This window comes from Armigeres subalbatus, chromosome 3, assembly GCF_024139115.2.
Source record: "Armigeres subalbatus isolate Guangzhou_Male chromosome 3, GZ_Asu_2, whole genome shotgun sequence".
In the NCBI taxonomy this organism is placed as follows: Eukaryota; Metazoa; Arthropoda; class Insecta; order Diptera; family Culicidae; genus Armigeres; species Armigeres subalbatus.
This window is the reverse complement of record NC_085141.1, coordinates 376,540,524-376,555,113: the sequence shown is the minus strand read 5'-3', so window position 1 is coordinate 376,555,113 and position 14,590 is coordinate 376,540,524. Positions and strand designations below refer to the sequence as shown.

Sequence of the window (14,590 nt, the reverse complement as noted above, 5' to 3'; positions counted from 1 at the left end):
TTGAGAGTATTAACTGGGATCTTGTTTATGTCTCGTTACAGTTATTTTAACATTTCATTTTCCCTTATGCAAAGAATTATTTTGAAAATTCAGGAATTTCATGAGTTCCAATAGTGTTCATGAGTACTAATAGTACATGCTTGAGTTAAAAATATGTCTCGATTCTATGACCGCTTTACAAAAAGAAAATGAAAAATTGGAAATATATTTCTGTAAGCAATGATACTTTCTATATTTTGGATTCATCATATTTTCATGCATGGGATTCTCTTAGGAATAGTCTGGAAAGTCAGAAAAACTCAGGCTATTTAAATCGTCCATATTTCTTGTGTTTTTCTTTTTCTCTACTTGAAAATACATAGTCATTAATTTGGATTATAGATAAAAAATCTTCCACCTATTAGGGACACGGCAGGTATTTCCGTCCATCATCATAGGGGCTAAAACCAACGAAAGCAACGTACATTTGCTAGAACTCCACTATAGCAGAACGTTTCTCCTGAGCTTACGATTTGGTACGTATGAGTTTTACAAAAAATCGTCTCTTTTATTGGTTTTCGAGACTATGACGAACAGACGAAAATACCTGCCGTATCCCTATATGGTATATAAGTTGTCTAGTTTTTGTTTATCTTTGAAACGAGTGCAAATCTCCTCATTAGCACATATGTGTATGAACACACATATATGCCAGTTTGTTTGAAATATAAATAAATATATACGCGATTCAAACATTTTCAAAATAAACTTGTATATTTTAAAATCCAATGAATCAAATTTGTATCTGTAATCTAACCAACAGTAATCAAATGAGAAAGAAAGCTTTTTTTCTGAAAATGCGAGATTCAATCAGAACAACGCTGGTACAACGCACATAGAGGTTGGTACGGGTACAACGGTTGTAGCGCATGATTCCTATTCGATTTCATCGTTGTGGATGGAGAGAGACATACAACGCTGTACGATGATGGTACAGAAACCACGCAGGTATCGCGTTGCTTCCGTGGTTCTAGCGTTGTAAATGGTGACAGACATGCAATTGGAGGCGTACAACGCATTTACAACGGTATGTCTGCCCACAGTATAAAGCTCTTCATTCCCATAAAATCTATAGGGGAAATCCATAAAATACGTTACCTAAAATGTAGTGATCTATCAACCACCCCCAATCGTCGCTTTTTATAGAAACGTGTTCAATTATGTACGATGTGTAACATACATATCTTCAAAACATTACTCCTACAAATGTCACGTCATTTATGGATGTTACGAAACATAGAAATACTATTTTTCGAGAAAAAAAATAGCCTCACATTTACCAAGATGAAGGTTTTGCTCAATCCTACATGTAGGCACCATTTCAAGAAAAAGCTGGTACCTGTTGGTCCGTTGGGTACTATATCAAATGCAAATATGCTTGGAGTATAGAGCCTTCTATCAAAATTTTTGCTTCCGGGTGGTTTTATAAACATTCTGATATGTCTAATTGATCAAAAAAGCAAAAAAAAATTTTTTTTCGGATTTTTTTTTTTGCTTCGATAGTACGTACACTAAAATTACGCAGGTGTACGTACTATCGAGGTATGCCTGTATACAAAGTAGGAGAACGCAACGGACCTGGGATTTAACCCACGACCTCCTGAGTATGAGGCAGAAGCAGTAGCCATATGACTATCAAGCCCGTCTCCTTCGACATGAACCACCAATATATTAGTGAAACTAGGGAACTTCTACTATATCTTCCTGATTGAGTGCTTCGATGTCACCTAATCCGGACGCAGTATTCCAGTTACTCTTTGAAAAATTACTACTCGTGTTGACTTTCCCAGCAGTAATTAAACAACTTCCCATTCTAAAAGAAAGACGAATCTGAATTCCTCTGTCAACTTTCTGTCACTGGGAGATAGAAAGTTAAATATGGCGAAGTGCTTCCATTTCTCTTCATCGTGTTGTGTTGCACTCTCCTAATTTGACAGATGAATAAAAGGCAACCCCAGCGGATGAACGAGCCGTCATCAGCTCCGTCAACTCGTCGTCAACAATATGGACTCCATGCAGCAATTTGACTGTCATGTTGGTCGCGCTCGGTCGGGTAACTGTTGCACGGTGGCTCCCATCATCGCAGTCGCAGAAAACCAAAAAAAAAAGTGAAGCAAAGGTAATTCACTCGTAAAAAACCACAACAGACCGCAGCTAATGGACTCGTAATGGACGCTCATAAAAATTGTTCCAACATCATCAAACGCAATAGAGATGAGTGACGTTTAACGCTCGCACACTGATGTGCAATTCGGCATGTGTAAATACATGTTTGTTTTCCTTCTGCTCATAACCTCAAAATTGATCGAGTCATCACGATGGTTGCGAAGGAGTCAAAAAATATATGGAAATATACTCATTTTTACCCAAACTTTGCTGAGTAGCACCATCTAGGAGTGTTTGTTTTCCTTTTATCGCCACTCACACATTCGGGCGTGAGAATCTCAATGAACGGTGTAGAGCACGGGGAGAGTCGCATAGTCAGCACCGGTGAAGTGCAGATCTGGTTGACGCAGTTCACTGATTTGGAGAGAGGGGGGATGGGTCAGTTAAGCAGTTACGCATGGGTAAGCTATCGCGGAAAATTGGGCGATCGGGATTAGCTTTAAGAAATTCGAAGCGATTGTTGAAAGGTATTATATGAATTTTAAATACTAAGATTCCTTGTCAGAAGACATTATGACAAGTGAAGACATTTCACCTAAAGCTCAAAATATTTTTTTTTAACTGAGATTCCATTATTCTAAGCAATTAAGACCTACACCTGTTTCCAGCTATCTATCCTTCAGCTCTCGGAAGGAGAATTGAAAACCACAAATGTGCACATTGAGGTTATACTTAATTTACAGCCAATTATGTTATAAAATCTAATGGAATCAGGAAGAGCATCTATCCGTACTACAAACACATTATCGATGACATGGTCAAAGTATAAATTCGTTACACAAATCGCCAATCAGACTGCTATGTGGATTCATTTTACACGGACCAATGCCATAATGCTCCGGTAGTGGTACTTGTCATCAGCACTGACAGACATTGTCGTAAATCTTGATTCCAGGAGTTTACAACCCTCCGCCGCCTCATTCCTTCGCTTATGGCCCAACAGAAAGCATCCTTCGTGAATGCAAACACTCACCGGTCCAGAGAGCGCTAAACGCCGTTATCATATTTCCCTTCTCGTCAAAGTGATAATCTCCCCGCAAACGAAGAAGCACATCACCTTTTATAAGCAGTATATTTTTATTATTGTTTGACATTCAACAACTCCTTCAGACGACCACTTTGGGACACCCAATTTCACACCTGATATTACCCTTTTCCTCATCCGACAGGAAGTGAAAACGGTATCAATAATTTATCGCTTCTCGATTGCCACTCTTCCGCATGAGAGCGGAGGAAGCTATACGACAAAAGCGGAAACGGTAACACACATACGACGTTTACGGGCGCGTCTTGCATACCTACATAACGCATAAATAAACCCACCGCCGAACATCTTTAACACATCATTACGTGGCGAGCAACGACCGTACACCCTCGACATCAATTCGGCGCCGAAAAGTGTTCGCATAACTCTTCATGCAAAAGCTGTTTCTGTCCCCTCGTTGACGTACGTACAGGGCTCCCGAAATTGAACTTCTATGATCCTCAAGACGCAGATACATGTATCGCACACAACATCTTCTCCAGCAACCCGACGACGTTCGGCGTCGAAAGGAGGAAAAACCACGTCGGTATAAAGCTCGCCATAAGCATCAAATTTTACGATATCGTTATGTAATTTCATCATTTGCCTCCCTGCATCGTCGTAGCAATCCGTGGCGTTGGCGGTGACATTGCTGGCAAAGGACAACAGCACATATGTTGCAATCGACCAAAGCCTTCTTCGATTGAGATGAGATATGCTATGTGTTCACTCTCGGGAGTATCCATCACTCATCGTTTTAGGAACAGCGGGAGCGTTGGCGAATATTGAAACGGTGAGTCTTGTTGATTGGAGACAGTTGATTGGACATAAAAGGTTATGCAGTTGTCTATTCTATTTTCGCATAATGTGAAATCAGCTCTATTATTCAGACAGCTAAATTTCGCGCTATTCCGTCATTGGTCATGTATCGGCACCAAAGTTTTGACTTTCGATACATTTCCCCCTCCTGGGAGAGGAATTCTCCCATATTAATGTTTGGTATTATTTTTTGGTATTCTTCCTCTTACGCAAGGCTAGTTCATACCAATTTCTGCTATCGAGGTCGTCGCTCCTGATCGGGTATTAAGGTCACTCCTGACGGAATCCAAGTTTTAAAGTACTCGCGTTTTCGGGGGCACAACACTCGGTACGGAAGCAACGCACAACTGTCATTTTTATTATTTCACGCATGCTGCGACGCAGCAAAGCTAAATCAACAAAAAATGACAGTTGTGCGCCGCCTCGAGTGGTGTGCCCCCGAAAACGCGAGCACTTTGAAACTTGGATTCCGTCAGGAGTGACCTTAACCAAATTAGCTGCGATTGTGCACGAACGTGCCGCCATAGCCAGGAAGCTGTGGAAGAACTTACTTGACTCCATCAATCCAGTACAATAGGCAACCAAACTATTGGGGAAATTCAATGCGCTAAGTGGCAAACGGAGATCTTCCCAATCCACATCGATTGACAAGACCGTACTATATTCGACGTGCCGGAGGTGGCCAATGTACCGACGCTGCAGAACTATCGAGTACCGTCGAAGCAACGGGAAGTCTTCTTTTTCGGATGAAATAGGTTATCCGATGCCGAAAAATCTCCCCCCTACCGCAAAAATAGTATTCCTCGATCTGGTAAATCAAGCCTGAATTAGTCAGACTTTCTCGACTAGTGGTGGCTCAGCCTCGTCTTTCCGATCCCTATCTCTGTCTCACTGACCTCCTGTGCATCGAAGGTCGTCAAGAAGTTAACCATAGGCTGCGTGAAAGCTTGAGGCTTTTCGAAACATTTGGTTTCTACCAACACGTCTTTCGCCGGCGTATGGGGCCAGTTCATACTTCGCCGGATAGGGAGACATACTCTAAAGCTCTCCAAAGACCCTCAATCAAGGAAAACACGTCGATCTAGATTCTATGGATATTGCATTCTAGAGATAGTGCTTTCGAACTTGCACCCCACTAGTGCTGGAACAGCTGGTGGACTGTGTCACTGGCAATATTTTAGCTTGTGTGCACAAATTCCTCTCCTGCCGAACTTTCCGGATCTCTATCGGCAGCAGCACCTCCAGGGTCTACCCAGAGGAAACTGGGGTCCCGCAGGGGTCTTTTCTAACGGTGTCCTTTTTTTCTGGTTGCTATGAAATAAGTATTCAATGGCCTCCCAGAGAACATCGACATCTTTGTCTACGCGGACAACATCATGCTTGTGATTGTCGGATCACTCCGGCGCAAATGCTTCTTCAGTAGGCCTCGTCGGTAGGATTCACTGTGTCGGCCGGGAAAAGTGTCCGCTGACATGTGTGCAACGAGCGGCACCGCCTTTCCGGCTCTAGTCTTTAGGTTTATGGGCAACCGATCCTAGACCGGAAGATCCACTTAATCTAATAATTGCACCGCATAGTACGGACTGGAGCTGACGTCGGCTTGTCAGCATATCCCTAGTCTTCAACCAGTACCTCCGCATAGCATTCTGACATCTTCCCACCACACCCGCTGAAGCTGCCTGCCAAAAGCAGGTGTCCGCCCATTTCGCCATCGTGTGCAGGCGGCTATTTATTCACTGCACGCAATGGCCAACGTCTTCTCGGTGGAAACTGCAGCTCTGCTTTAGCTTAGCTTTAGCTTAGCTTTAGCTTAGCTTTAGCTTAGCTTTAGCTTAGCTTTAGCTTAGCTTTAGCTTAGCTTTAGCTTAGCTTTAGCTTAGCTTTAGCTTAGCTTTAGCTTAGCTTTAGCTTAGCTTTTTAGCTTTAGCTTTAGCTTAGTTTAGCTTTAGTTTAGCTTTTAGCTAGCTTTTAGCTTAGCTTTTTAGCTTAGTTTTTAGCTAGCTTTAGCTTAGTTTTAGCTTAGCTTTTAGCTTAGCTTTAGCTAGCTTTTAGCTAGCTTAGCTTAGCTTTAGCTAGCTTTTAGCTAGCTAGCTTAGTTTAGCTTAGTTTAGTTTAGCTGTTTAGCCAGCTTAGCCCCCAGCCCCAGCTGTTTGTTTATGTTAGCCCACCCCACCTGTTAGCCACCAGTTCCTGTTAGCTGTTACCTGTTCCAGCTGTTAGCTGTTCTGTTCACCTGTTCCCACCTGTTCCCTGTTCCTGTTAGCCCCTGTTCCAGCTTAGCTCCCAGCACCTGTTCCTGTTCCTGTTAGCTCCTGTTCCTGTTCCTGTTCCACCTGTTCTGTTCCCACCCCCCACCCCTGTTCCTGTTCCTGTTCCCAGTCTCACCCCTGTTCCCACCCCCAGCCCTGTCTCACCACCCTGTTCCCAGCCCACTCCCTGTCTCACCCCAGCCCACTCCTGTTCCCAGCTCTGCCCACCCCACCCCAGCCCCAGCCTCACCCCCACCCAGCCCCTGTTCCTGTTCCTCCTCACCAGCCCCCCCCACCTGTTCCCCAGCCCACCTGTTCCTGTTCCCCACCCCCAGCCTGCCTGTTCCCACCCCACCCACCACCTGTTCCCACCCAGCCCACCCACCCCAGCTCCACCCCTGTTCTGTTCCACCCCTGTTCCCCTGTTCCTGTTCACCCCACCTCCCACCTGTTCCTGTTCCACCACCCCCACCCACCTGTTCCCAGCTCCTGTTCCACCCACCTCACCCACTGTCTGTTCCCACCACCCCTGTTCACCCTGTTCCACCCCACCTGTTCCACCTGTTCCCAGCCCTGTTCCCACCCTGTTCCTGTTCAGCTCCCAGTTCCCACCCCTGTTCACCCCTGTTCCCACCCCAGCCCTGTCTCACCAGCCTCCTGTTCCACCTCACCCCCAGCTCCAGCCCCCCAGCCCCACCCCAGCTTCAGCTCCCACCTCAGCTTAGCCCAGCTTTAGCTCCCTGTTTAGTTCCCCACCACCTGTTCCAGCTTTAGCTACCTTTAGCTTGTTTTACTAGCTTTAGTTCTGTTAGCTTTAGCTTTAGCCTCATTTTAGCTTAGCTTTAGCTAGCTTTAGCTTAGCTTTTAGCTCAGCTTGCTTCAGCCCCAGCTTTTAGCCTAGCTTTTAGCTTGTTTTAGTTTAGCTTTTTAGCTTTAGCTTAGCTTTAGCTTAGCTTTAGCTTAGCTTTAGCTTAGCTTTAGCTTAGCTTTAGCTTAGCTTTAGCTTAGCTTTAGCTTAGCTTTAGCTTTATTTTGACTGTCTAGTGACTACACATATCTATGTTTGCTACTTCGTGATTGACCAGAATCAGTAAAATTGCATAAATAATCAACTGAACTACTAAACTACTAAAGGATACGTCGAAAAAATAAAGGGTGAGATTAAGGACAGCCTCATCGCTGAGATCAAGCAAGAAATCAAAGGAGGTTTCAACAAGCTTTCTCTTGCGGTGCTATCTAATATAAATAATAAATAATACACTGAAAAGAAGCCGTGATGACGAAGCTGCAACATTTGATCAACCGGCCAAAATTCTTCGCGGTGCTGGACCGTCAAACGCCAACGTATCATCAGCCTCTGTAGCACGACCAACTTACAACTTCTGGATCTATCTTTCGAAAATTTCACAGAGACAGTGTTTGTACTGTTCATCCGGCGACTGCTGCCCGTAGTTGATTCGCAGTGACTCGTTGAGTGCTGCCCGCAGCTGCGCAGTTAGATTCCACTCCTTCGCCAAGCAACTTTGGCTCTCCTCGTCTCGCTTCACCTGGTCTTCGCCTATAGTTTCGTTGGAAAACCTTCAGTCGGTTGATCAGGTCGAGTTCGCGTTTCCTCCTTACGTTGTTTTCCTTCTGAGAGTATTTCCCATTAGCTTGGGGAAGCTCTTCATGATCGAGCCTTCGCAGTGGGAACGACCTCAGCATTTTTCGCATCAGCTTCGTCTTGTTGGCGGAGAAGCCCAGTACTCCAAGTACTTCTTTTCTCGCTCCAGCTTCTCGTTCATCGTCTTCTCGACGACCGATTTCTTTATTCGCAGCCTTTCTTCTTTAAGCTTTTCCCGTAAGCACCTTCTATCTTCCAATTTTTGGAGTTTCCGGGCAATCTTCGCTCGCCGAGCGCTTAAAGTACTGGAATCAACAGTCACAAAGCTACCAGGAGGCACCATCTGACTGTAGTTTTGTCCACACACGCACACGATAAATGAAACCAACTCTTGCAGCTTCCGCATTGGGCCAAGTACAGTTCAGCTTTGTTGGGACGCCTACACACCACACAATCGACATCATCTCCGTGCTCGAGATCAATATACGAAGGCTCAAAGTCACCCTACTCCTCTGACTCTGGTACCACAGTCGTCACTTGAGTGCCACTACTAGGGCGGGAGCTGGATCCACCCGTATCCTGAGCTGCTCGGGTTTCGGACAGAGTCTGCCGAACGAAAAATCTCCGCATCTTGGTAACGATTCTTTGAGAATGTTACGGGGTTGAACTTTTCGGAGCTCATTGAAGCAAATATACACCTTTATTCCCGATGTGATTAGCTCAAAGCATCGGTCTCGTTACTAAAGGTTTACTTATTTTGCATTGGGATTCAACATCTCAACTGAAATCAATGTTTGGCAATGAGCTTATTAAACTCTACGTAAGCTGCATATAAGTATACAAAAAATATATTGGCTATGAGCTTTACTCAGCGCAATACATGGACTGGAATTGGACTTTTTCTGTCTCTCCCGCTTGGTAATGAGCTAAAACTCTACGCAAGCATTTTGTTTTTCTCGAAATTTTGCAGTGGCCATGAGCTTTACTCGGCGCAATGCTTCTACGTCTTCTTCTGCCCCTTCGACACAATGCATATACCGATTTGTTCCGATTTACTGCTTGACAATGAGCTGGAACTCTACGCAAGCATTTGTTTTTCCAAAATTTTGCTTTGGCCATGAGCTTCACTCGACGCAATGCATACATTGGCTTGACCCATTATACTGTTTGGCAATGGGCTAAAACCTTACGCAAGCTAGATTTCTGTCTACATTGTATTGGCCATGAGTTTTACTCGACGCAATACGGTTCCTATTTTCTCCAACATTAACCATGGACTTCATCCGGTGTAATGTGAATTTTTGCACGCAACTCATTTTTGTTTACATTTCTGGCTATTCACAGATTCTCGCGCTTCACTTTCTTACCTTTATATTCATGTACATTGCTTACGACTCTCATCGCGTTATCTTTCCGTGTCACACGTTTTATGAAAACCTCATACTTTTGTCAACTCTCGAAACCAACCTGCATTCTTTCTTAAAATATTGATACTTACAAGACATTCATCTTCATCTTCACAATTACACAATGAACATCATCATGGCAGGATCGCCAATGTGACATCCAGACACTTACACTTATATCAAACAACGAAACACTACCGAAATGTTTGGGTCCGCCTCTCGTATTCACGCATATCTGACGGGTTAGGGACAAAAGGTCGAAAGACAAAAGGTCGAAAGGACAAAAGGTCGAAAGACAAAACGTCGAAAGACAAAAGGTCGAAGGGACAAAAGGTCGAAAAGGACAAAAGGTCGAAAGAGACAAAAGGTCGAAAGGACAAAACGTCGAACGGGACAAAAGGTCGAAAGAAAAAAATATCAATAAGATCGAAAAAACGAAAGGGACAAAAGGTCAAAATAGACAAGAAACTGAAACGGAAAGAATCAATCTCGCAGCAGAGTTGGTCTAAACAGTTGGCAAAAAATCTGCTCTTTTATTTTTCACAATTTTTAACAATTGGATAAAATTCATTCAGTGAGTACAACTAATAGATGGATGTTTGAGTTTTCTAAATGTCACTTCGATTTGTCAAAATGACGCACGCCGCACATCAAATACACTGGCGTGTATTACACGCAGGTGTATTTTTAATGCACGCGTCTGCATGGCTGAGGCGTGCACTATTTTGACAGATCAAAGTAACATTTAGGAAACCTAGACATCAATCTATTATTTGCACTCATTGAATGAATTTTATTTAATTGTTAAAAATGGTGAACAATAAAAGAGCTTTTTTTTTGCAAACTGTATAGGATAACTATGTCTTGTGCAATACAGGTTTTATTTCAACAATCTTTATTATCTCTAACAGAACCATCTAGATATTCATAAAATTGTTTCATAGTCATTAATCCTTCTTTGAAAATGGCTCATTCTTCAACTTTAATTAATGTGATGAGTATGTAATTTCTGCTTGTATTTAAATGCATTTCGCAAATTCCTTTGGAATACACAAAACTTGTTAACAGCTTGTTCTTGATCGATCTTTTGCCCTTTCGACCTTTTTGTCCTTTTTGACCTTTTGTCCCTTTCGGCCTTTTGTCTTTTTCGACCTTTTGTCCCTTTCGACCTTTTGTCCTTTCGGCCTTTTGTCCTTTCGACCTTCTGTCCCTTTCGACGTTTTGTCCTTTCGACCTTTTGTCTTTCGACCTTTTGTCTTTCGACCTTTTGTCCTTTCGACCTTTTGTCTTTCGACCTTTTGTCATAGATTCATATCTGACATCTCCGTGGACTTGTCTAGCCTAACATTCCAAACGCTCCTATTAGGATACCACACTATGGATCCTCTGTCATGGCCACAGGGGGTCGAATTCCGCGAGTTCAATGACGATAATACCCGCACTCAAACTTTTTGCAAACCAGCCCAGAACGTGGATACTGGCCCTGTTACCACCATTTAGAAGCTACCTCCGTTCATGAAGTTTCTCCTACTGTCGCTTCTATTCTTCCTCATTCCGCTACCACTTTTTCTCCGCTCACCGTCTACTACCAAAACATCTGTGGATCGAGGACAAAAACAAGCACTCTACTCAATTCACTCAGGACAGCAGTGATTTTGATGTCATCGTATTCACAGAAACATGGCTCTATTCCGACATCTCGAACTCCGAACTGTCAAGCAACTACACCATCTACCGATGCGATAGAAACTCTCACACCAGTGTATTTCAGCGTGGGGGAGGTGTCCTGATCGCAGTGAGAGCCGAGCTGAATTCGAAAGCCGTATTTCTTGAATTCAGCGATGATCTTGAGCAAGTTATTGTGAAAGTTATGCTACCACATGACCGACCGCGCAGTCCCGCCGATATTTACGCTAAGCACGGTGAATCCCTCAGGTGTCTCCTCGAGTTAGCTGACCCTGGTGACATCATGATAGTCATGGGCGATTACAAATTTGGCCTGGGAACTCGATGATGAAGTACATGGGTTTCAGCCTCTCAACGCCTCGTCGTAAAAAGAATATGCAGTATTTGAGTCTTTACTAGCCATAGGACTTCGGCAAATCAATGATTTGGTTTGCGAATGGTTGGCTTCTCGATTATGTTTTGAATAACCTGCTGCCATTTTGAAAGTCGATCCTTACCACAAGCCATTTGTTTTGACGCTCGAATGTTCCTCTGAAGACTTGCAACTCCAGCAGTCGAATTCAGCTGCACGGAACGGTGGATGATGCTGTGACTGTTTTTTATGACAATGTTTACCAAGTAATTCGTGACAATGTCCCGCTGAAAACCCGAATAATGTCTACAAAATGCCAACAACCATGGTGGAACCCGCAGCTGCGGATACTACGGAACCGTTTACGCAAGTCCTGTAAACGTTATTTTCGTTCCAGGACAACTGAGAATAAGTATACTGTTCAACTTGCGGAAGCTGAGTATAACAGCGTACATGAAGTTCGTTTCCGTGAGTACATTGAACAAATTCAACGGAACCTCAAAAAGAACCCTTCGTCGTTCTGGTCTTTTGTGAATACTCGCAAAAGGTCAGCTGGCATAATAATCTGTAGATTAAAAAAACACTTTGAATGTACTGATCTCGAGTGGCGATCTCTCTTCGCTTGTGTGGTCGGGTCGGGATCTGACGACCAAACTGGCACAACCTCACACAACCCTACTTCATTGAGCGCGCTGATGAAGCAAGTGTGTAGGAGCCGGACAATACTAAATACTCATCCTACTTGGTTGACATGTGTACAAAAATACATTTGAGAGAGTTAGTTCTGAAAATGTATTGCGAGAGATCGGCTGGTACCTGGTGCTGGGAATTTGGTTTCATCAGTACCCGCTAAGCTGCGGTGGACGACGGAGGTCCTTCGTAGCTTAGTAGGGAAAGCACCTGTCATGCGAACAGGGGTCGTGGGATAAAACCCCACCGAAGGGGCGGTTACCCTCCAATACCTTTTCCGAACTAAATCTATCACATGTTGTACATATGCATAATCAAGTTTCAGACATAGTAACTTTAATAAAGCTATAAAAAAAATCAGCTGGCATTCCAAGTAACGTCTTCTATGGTAATCATAATTCTTCCGCCGATAACACTTCTGCAAATCTCTTTGCTGAGTTCTTTCGCAGTGTTTTTGAGTCAGATTACCATTCACCACCACAACAGTATTTAGATGAGTTACGAAGCTTCAACATCCATCTACCGCAGCTAAAAATAAGTTTTGACACGGTTTTTAACGCTCTTAATGCAGCTGACGTTTCGAAAGGACCTGGTCCAGATCGGATTCCACCGTCGTTCATAAAGAACAGCCTGTGCAGCCTCGCTAGCTGTCCCAGCCCTGACAATTTTCAACCGATCACTCGTGGACGGCGTGTTCCCTGATGCCTGGAAGCACGCATCAATTACACCGATCTTCAAATCCGGTACCATACATAGCAAGGAAAATTATCGACCCATTTCGATCCTGAACTGTTTAGCCAAAGTACTCGAAAGACTGTTGCATGACAAGCTTTATCCAGCCGGTAAATCCGTTATATCAGAATTCCAGCATGGATTCATGCAAAAACGTTCGACGATCTCTAATTTGATGAGCTTCACCAATAGTGTTATTGGATGCATCGAGAAGCGCCAACAAGTAGATGCTGTGTATATTGACTTTTCGAAGGCATTTGATAAAGTTCCGCATGATCTTGCTATTTTGAAACTGAACCGTCTTGGTCTACCGTCGTGGATCGTCAACTGAATTCATTCGTACTTGACTTCAAGAAAAGCCTTCGCTAAGGTTCGTGACGCCACTTCCGATGAATTCGTGATTCCTTCTGGCGTTCCGCAAGGAAGTCACTTTAATTTGTGTGCTATTTGTCAACGAAGCTTGTGATCAGCTACACTAGTTCAAGCTGCTTTATGCGGATGATCTGAACATTTACCGTGTCGTGAAGTCAGCTTTAGATTGCTGTGATGATGATGATGATGATGGTCCCGCCACATACCCCTACAAAGGTTTGAGCTAGACGATTTATCTTTAAGATAATTAATTGAATTTAATTTTTCAACAATTTAATCAGATTTGCAAAACAAAACAAAAACGATCTGATTACCATCACAGATATAAATTTCATAACTTTCCATTACTATCCAGCAAAATAATAAATGTAAAAACTGTTTAATTCATCTACAGATTCTCATAAGTATCAGTAGTGATGCTTCGAGTTCATAAAATGCAAAACTTGTGATACCTCTCGCACAGATTTCAAAAGTTCCACCAAGAATCGCGTTTCATGTTATTACAAGTAACGTTAGCCACTCGAAAGCATCAATAATAATCTAATAAACTATGTCGTTGTCAACAAAATCAAAACTTGTGTTACCGCTCCGTCGATATCAAAAGTTTTGTTATCAACCGCGGAAACCAAACTCTACTAGATAGCCTATTACTAATCCGCAGAATCATTGAAACAGCTGAAAAAGCGCAAGTCTGTACATAAATTTAAAAATCATTCATATCTGCTTTACGCACGCTTGACTCAAACTTTTGTAGACTACACAAGGTCAAATTACAATTACGTCAATATATATAAAATCCATCATCATCATCATCGAGGCGAACAAAATAGTTTATTAGTGCCTCAATAATTGAAAAACACAATTGTCGAAACAAAATATCCGTAGGTCATCCGTACAATAATTAATGATTTTTAAAAGTCAACTAAGTAGCTGCTTAAAAGACAGCTTTTACGTGTGAAACACGAAGTCTCTTGAATTGTGATAATGTCGTTGCACGTTTGATATGTGTAGGCATCGAATTGAAATCATTGATACCTTTAAAAAACAAAGAATTTTGTGAAGCTCCATGCAAAAAGTTGGGTGTTCTTATTCTGCAAGCGCTGCAATCTCGATATTTGTGTCTGATTTGCTAAAAACAAAATGGAAGGACAAAAGTCCAAGTGAGGAGAGATGATTGATTTGTACAACTGTATTTTACTAGCTGTATTTAATTCGTTTTTCAGTCGACATAGGATTCCATACTTCTTGGCTATTTTCTTGATGACATTGTCAATATGTTGGTCAAATTTCAATTTATCATCAATAATCACGCCAAGATATTTAATTTCCCGTACGCGATCAAGTGTCTCGTCATCAATTTTCACTGTGCACTTCAAGCCGACATTGTGCGCTTATCATCGTAGTGTCAGATAAACGGAATGCAAGCCAATGCCACCAAATGCAGAATCATTA

General features: G+C 42.8%; 1 protein-coding gene across 1 annotated transcript; it reads left to right on the top strand.

The window, feature by feature from the left end:
- The first annotated feature begins 2,486 nt into the window (after nucleotides 1-2,486).
- On the top strand, nucleotides 2,487-7,022 carry LOC134222901 (uncharacterized). The gene is made up of 2 exons (XM_062702046.1): nucleotides 2,487-2,606; nucleotides 6,324-7,022. Exons 1-2 carry the CDS (start codon nucleotides 2,487-2,489, stop codon nucleotides 7,020-7,022), a joined length of 819 nt encoding a protein of 272 aa, XP_062558030.1.
- The last annotated feature ends 7,568 nt before the right edge of the window (nucleotides 7,023-14,590 follow it).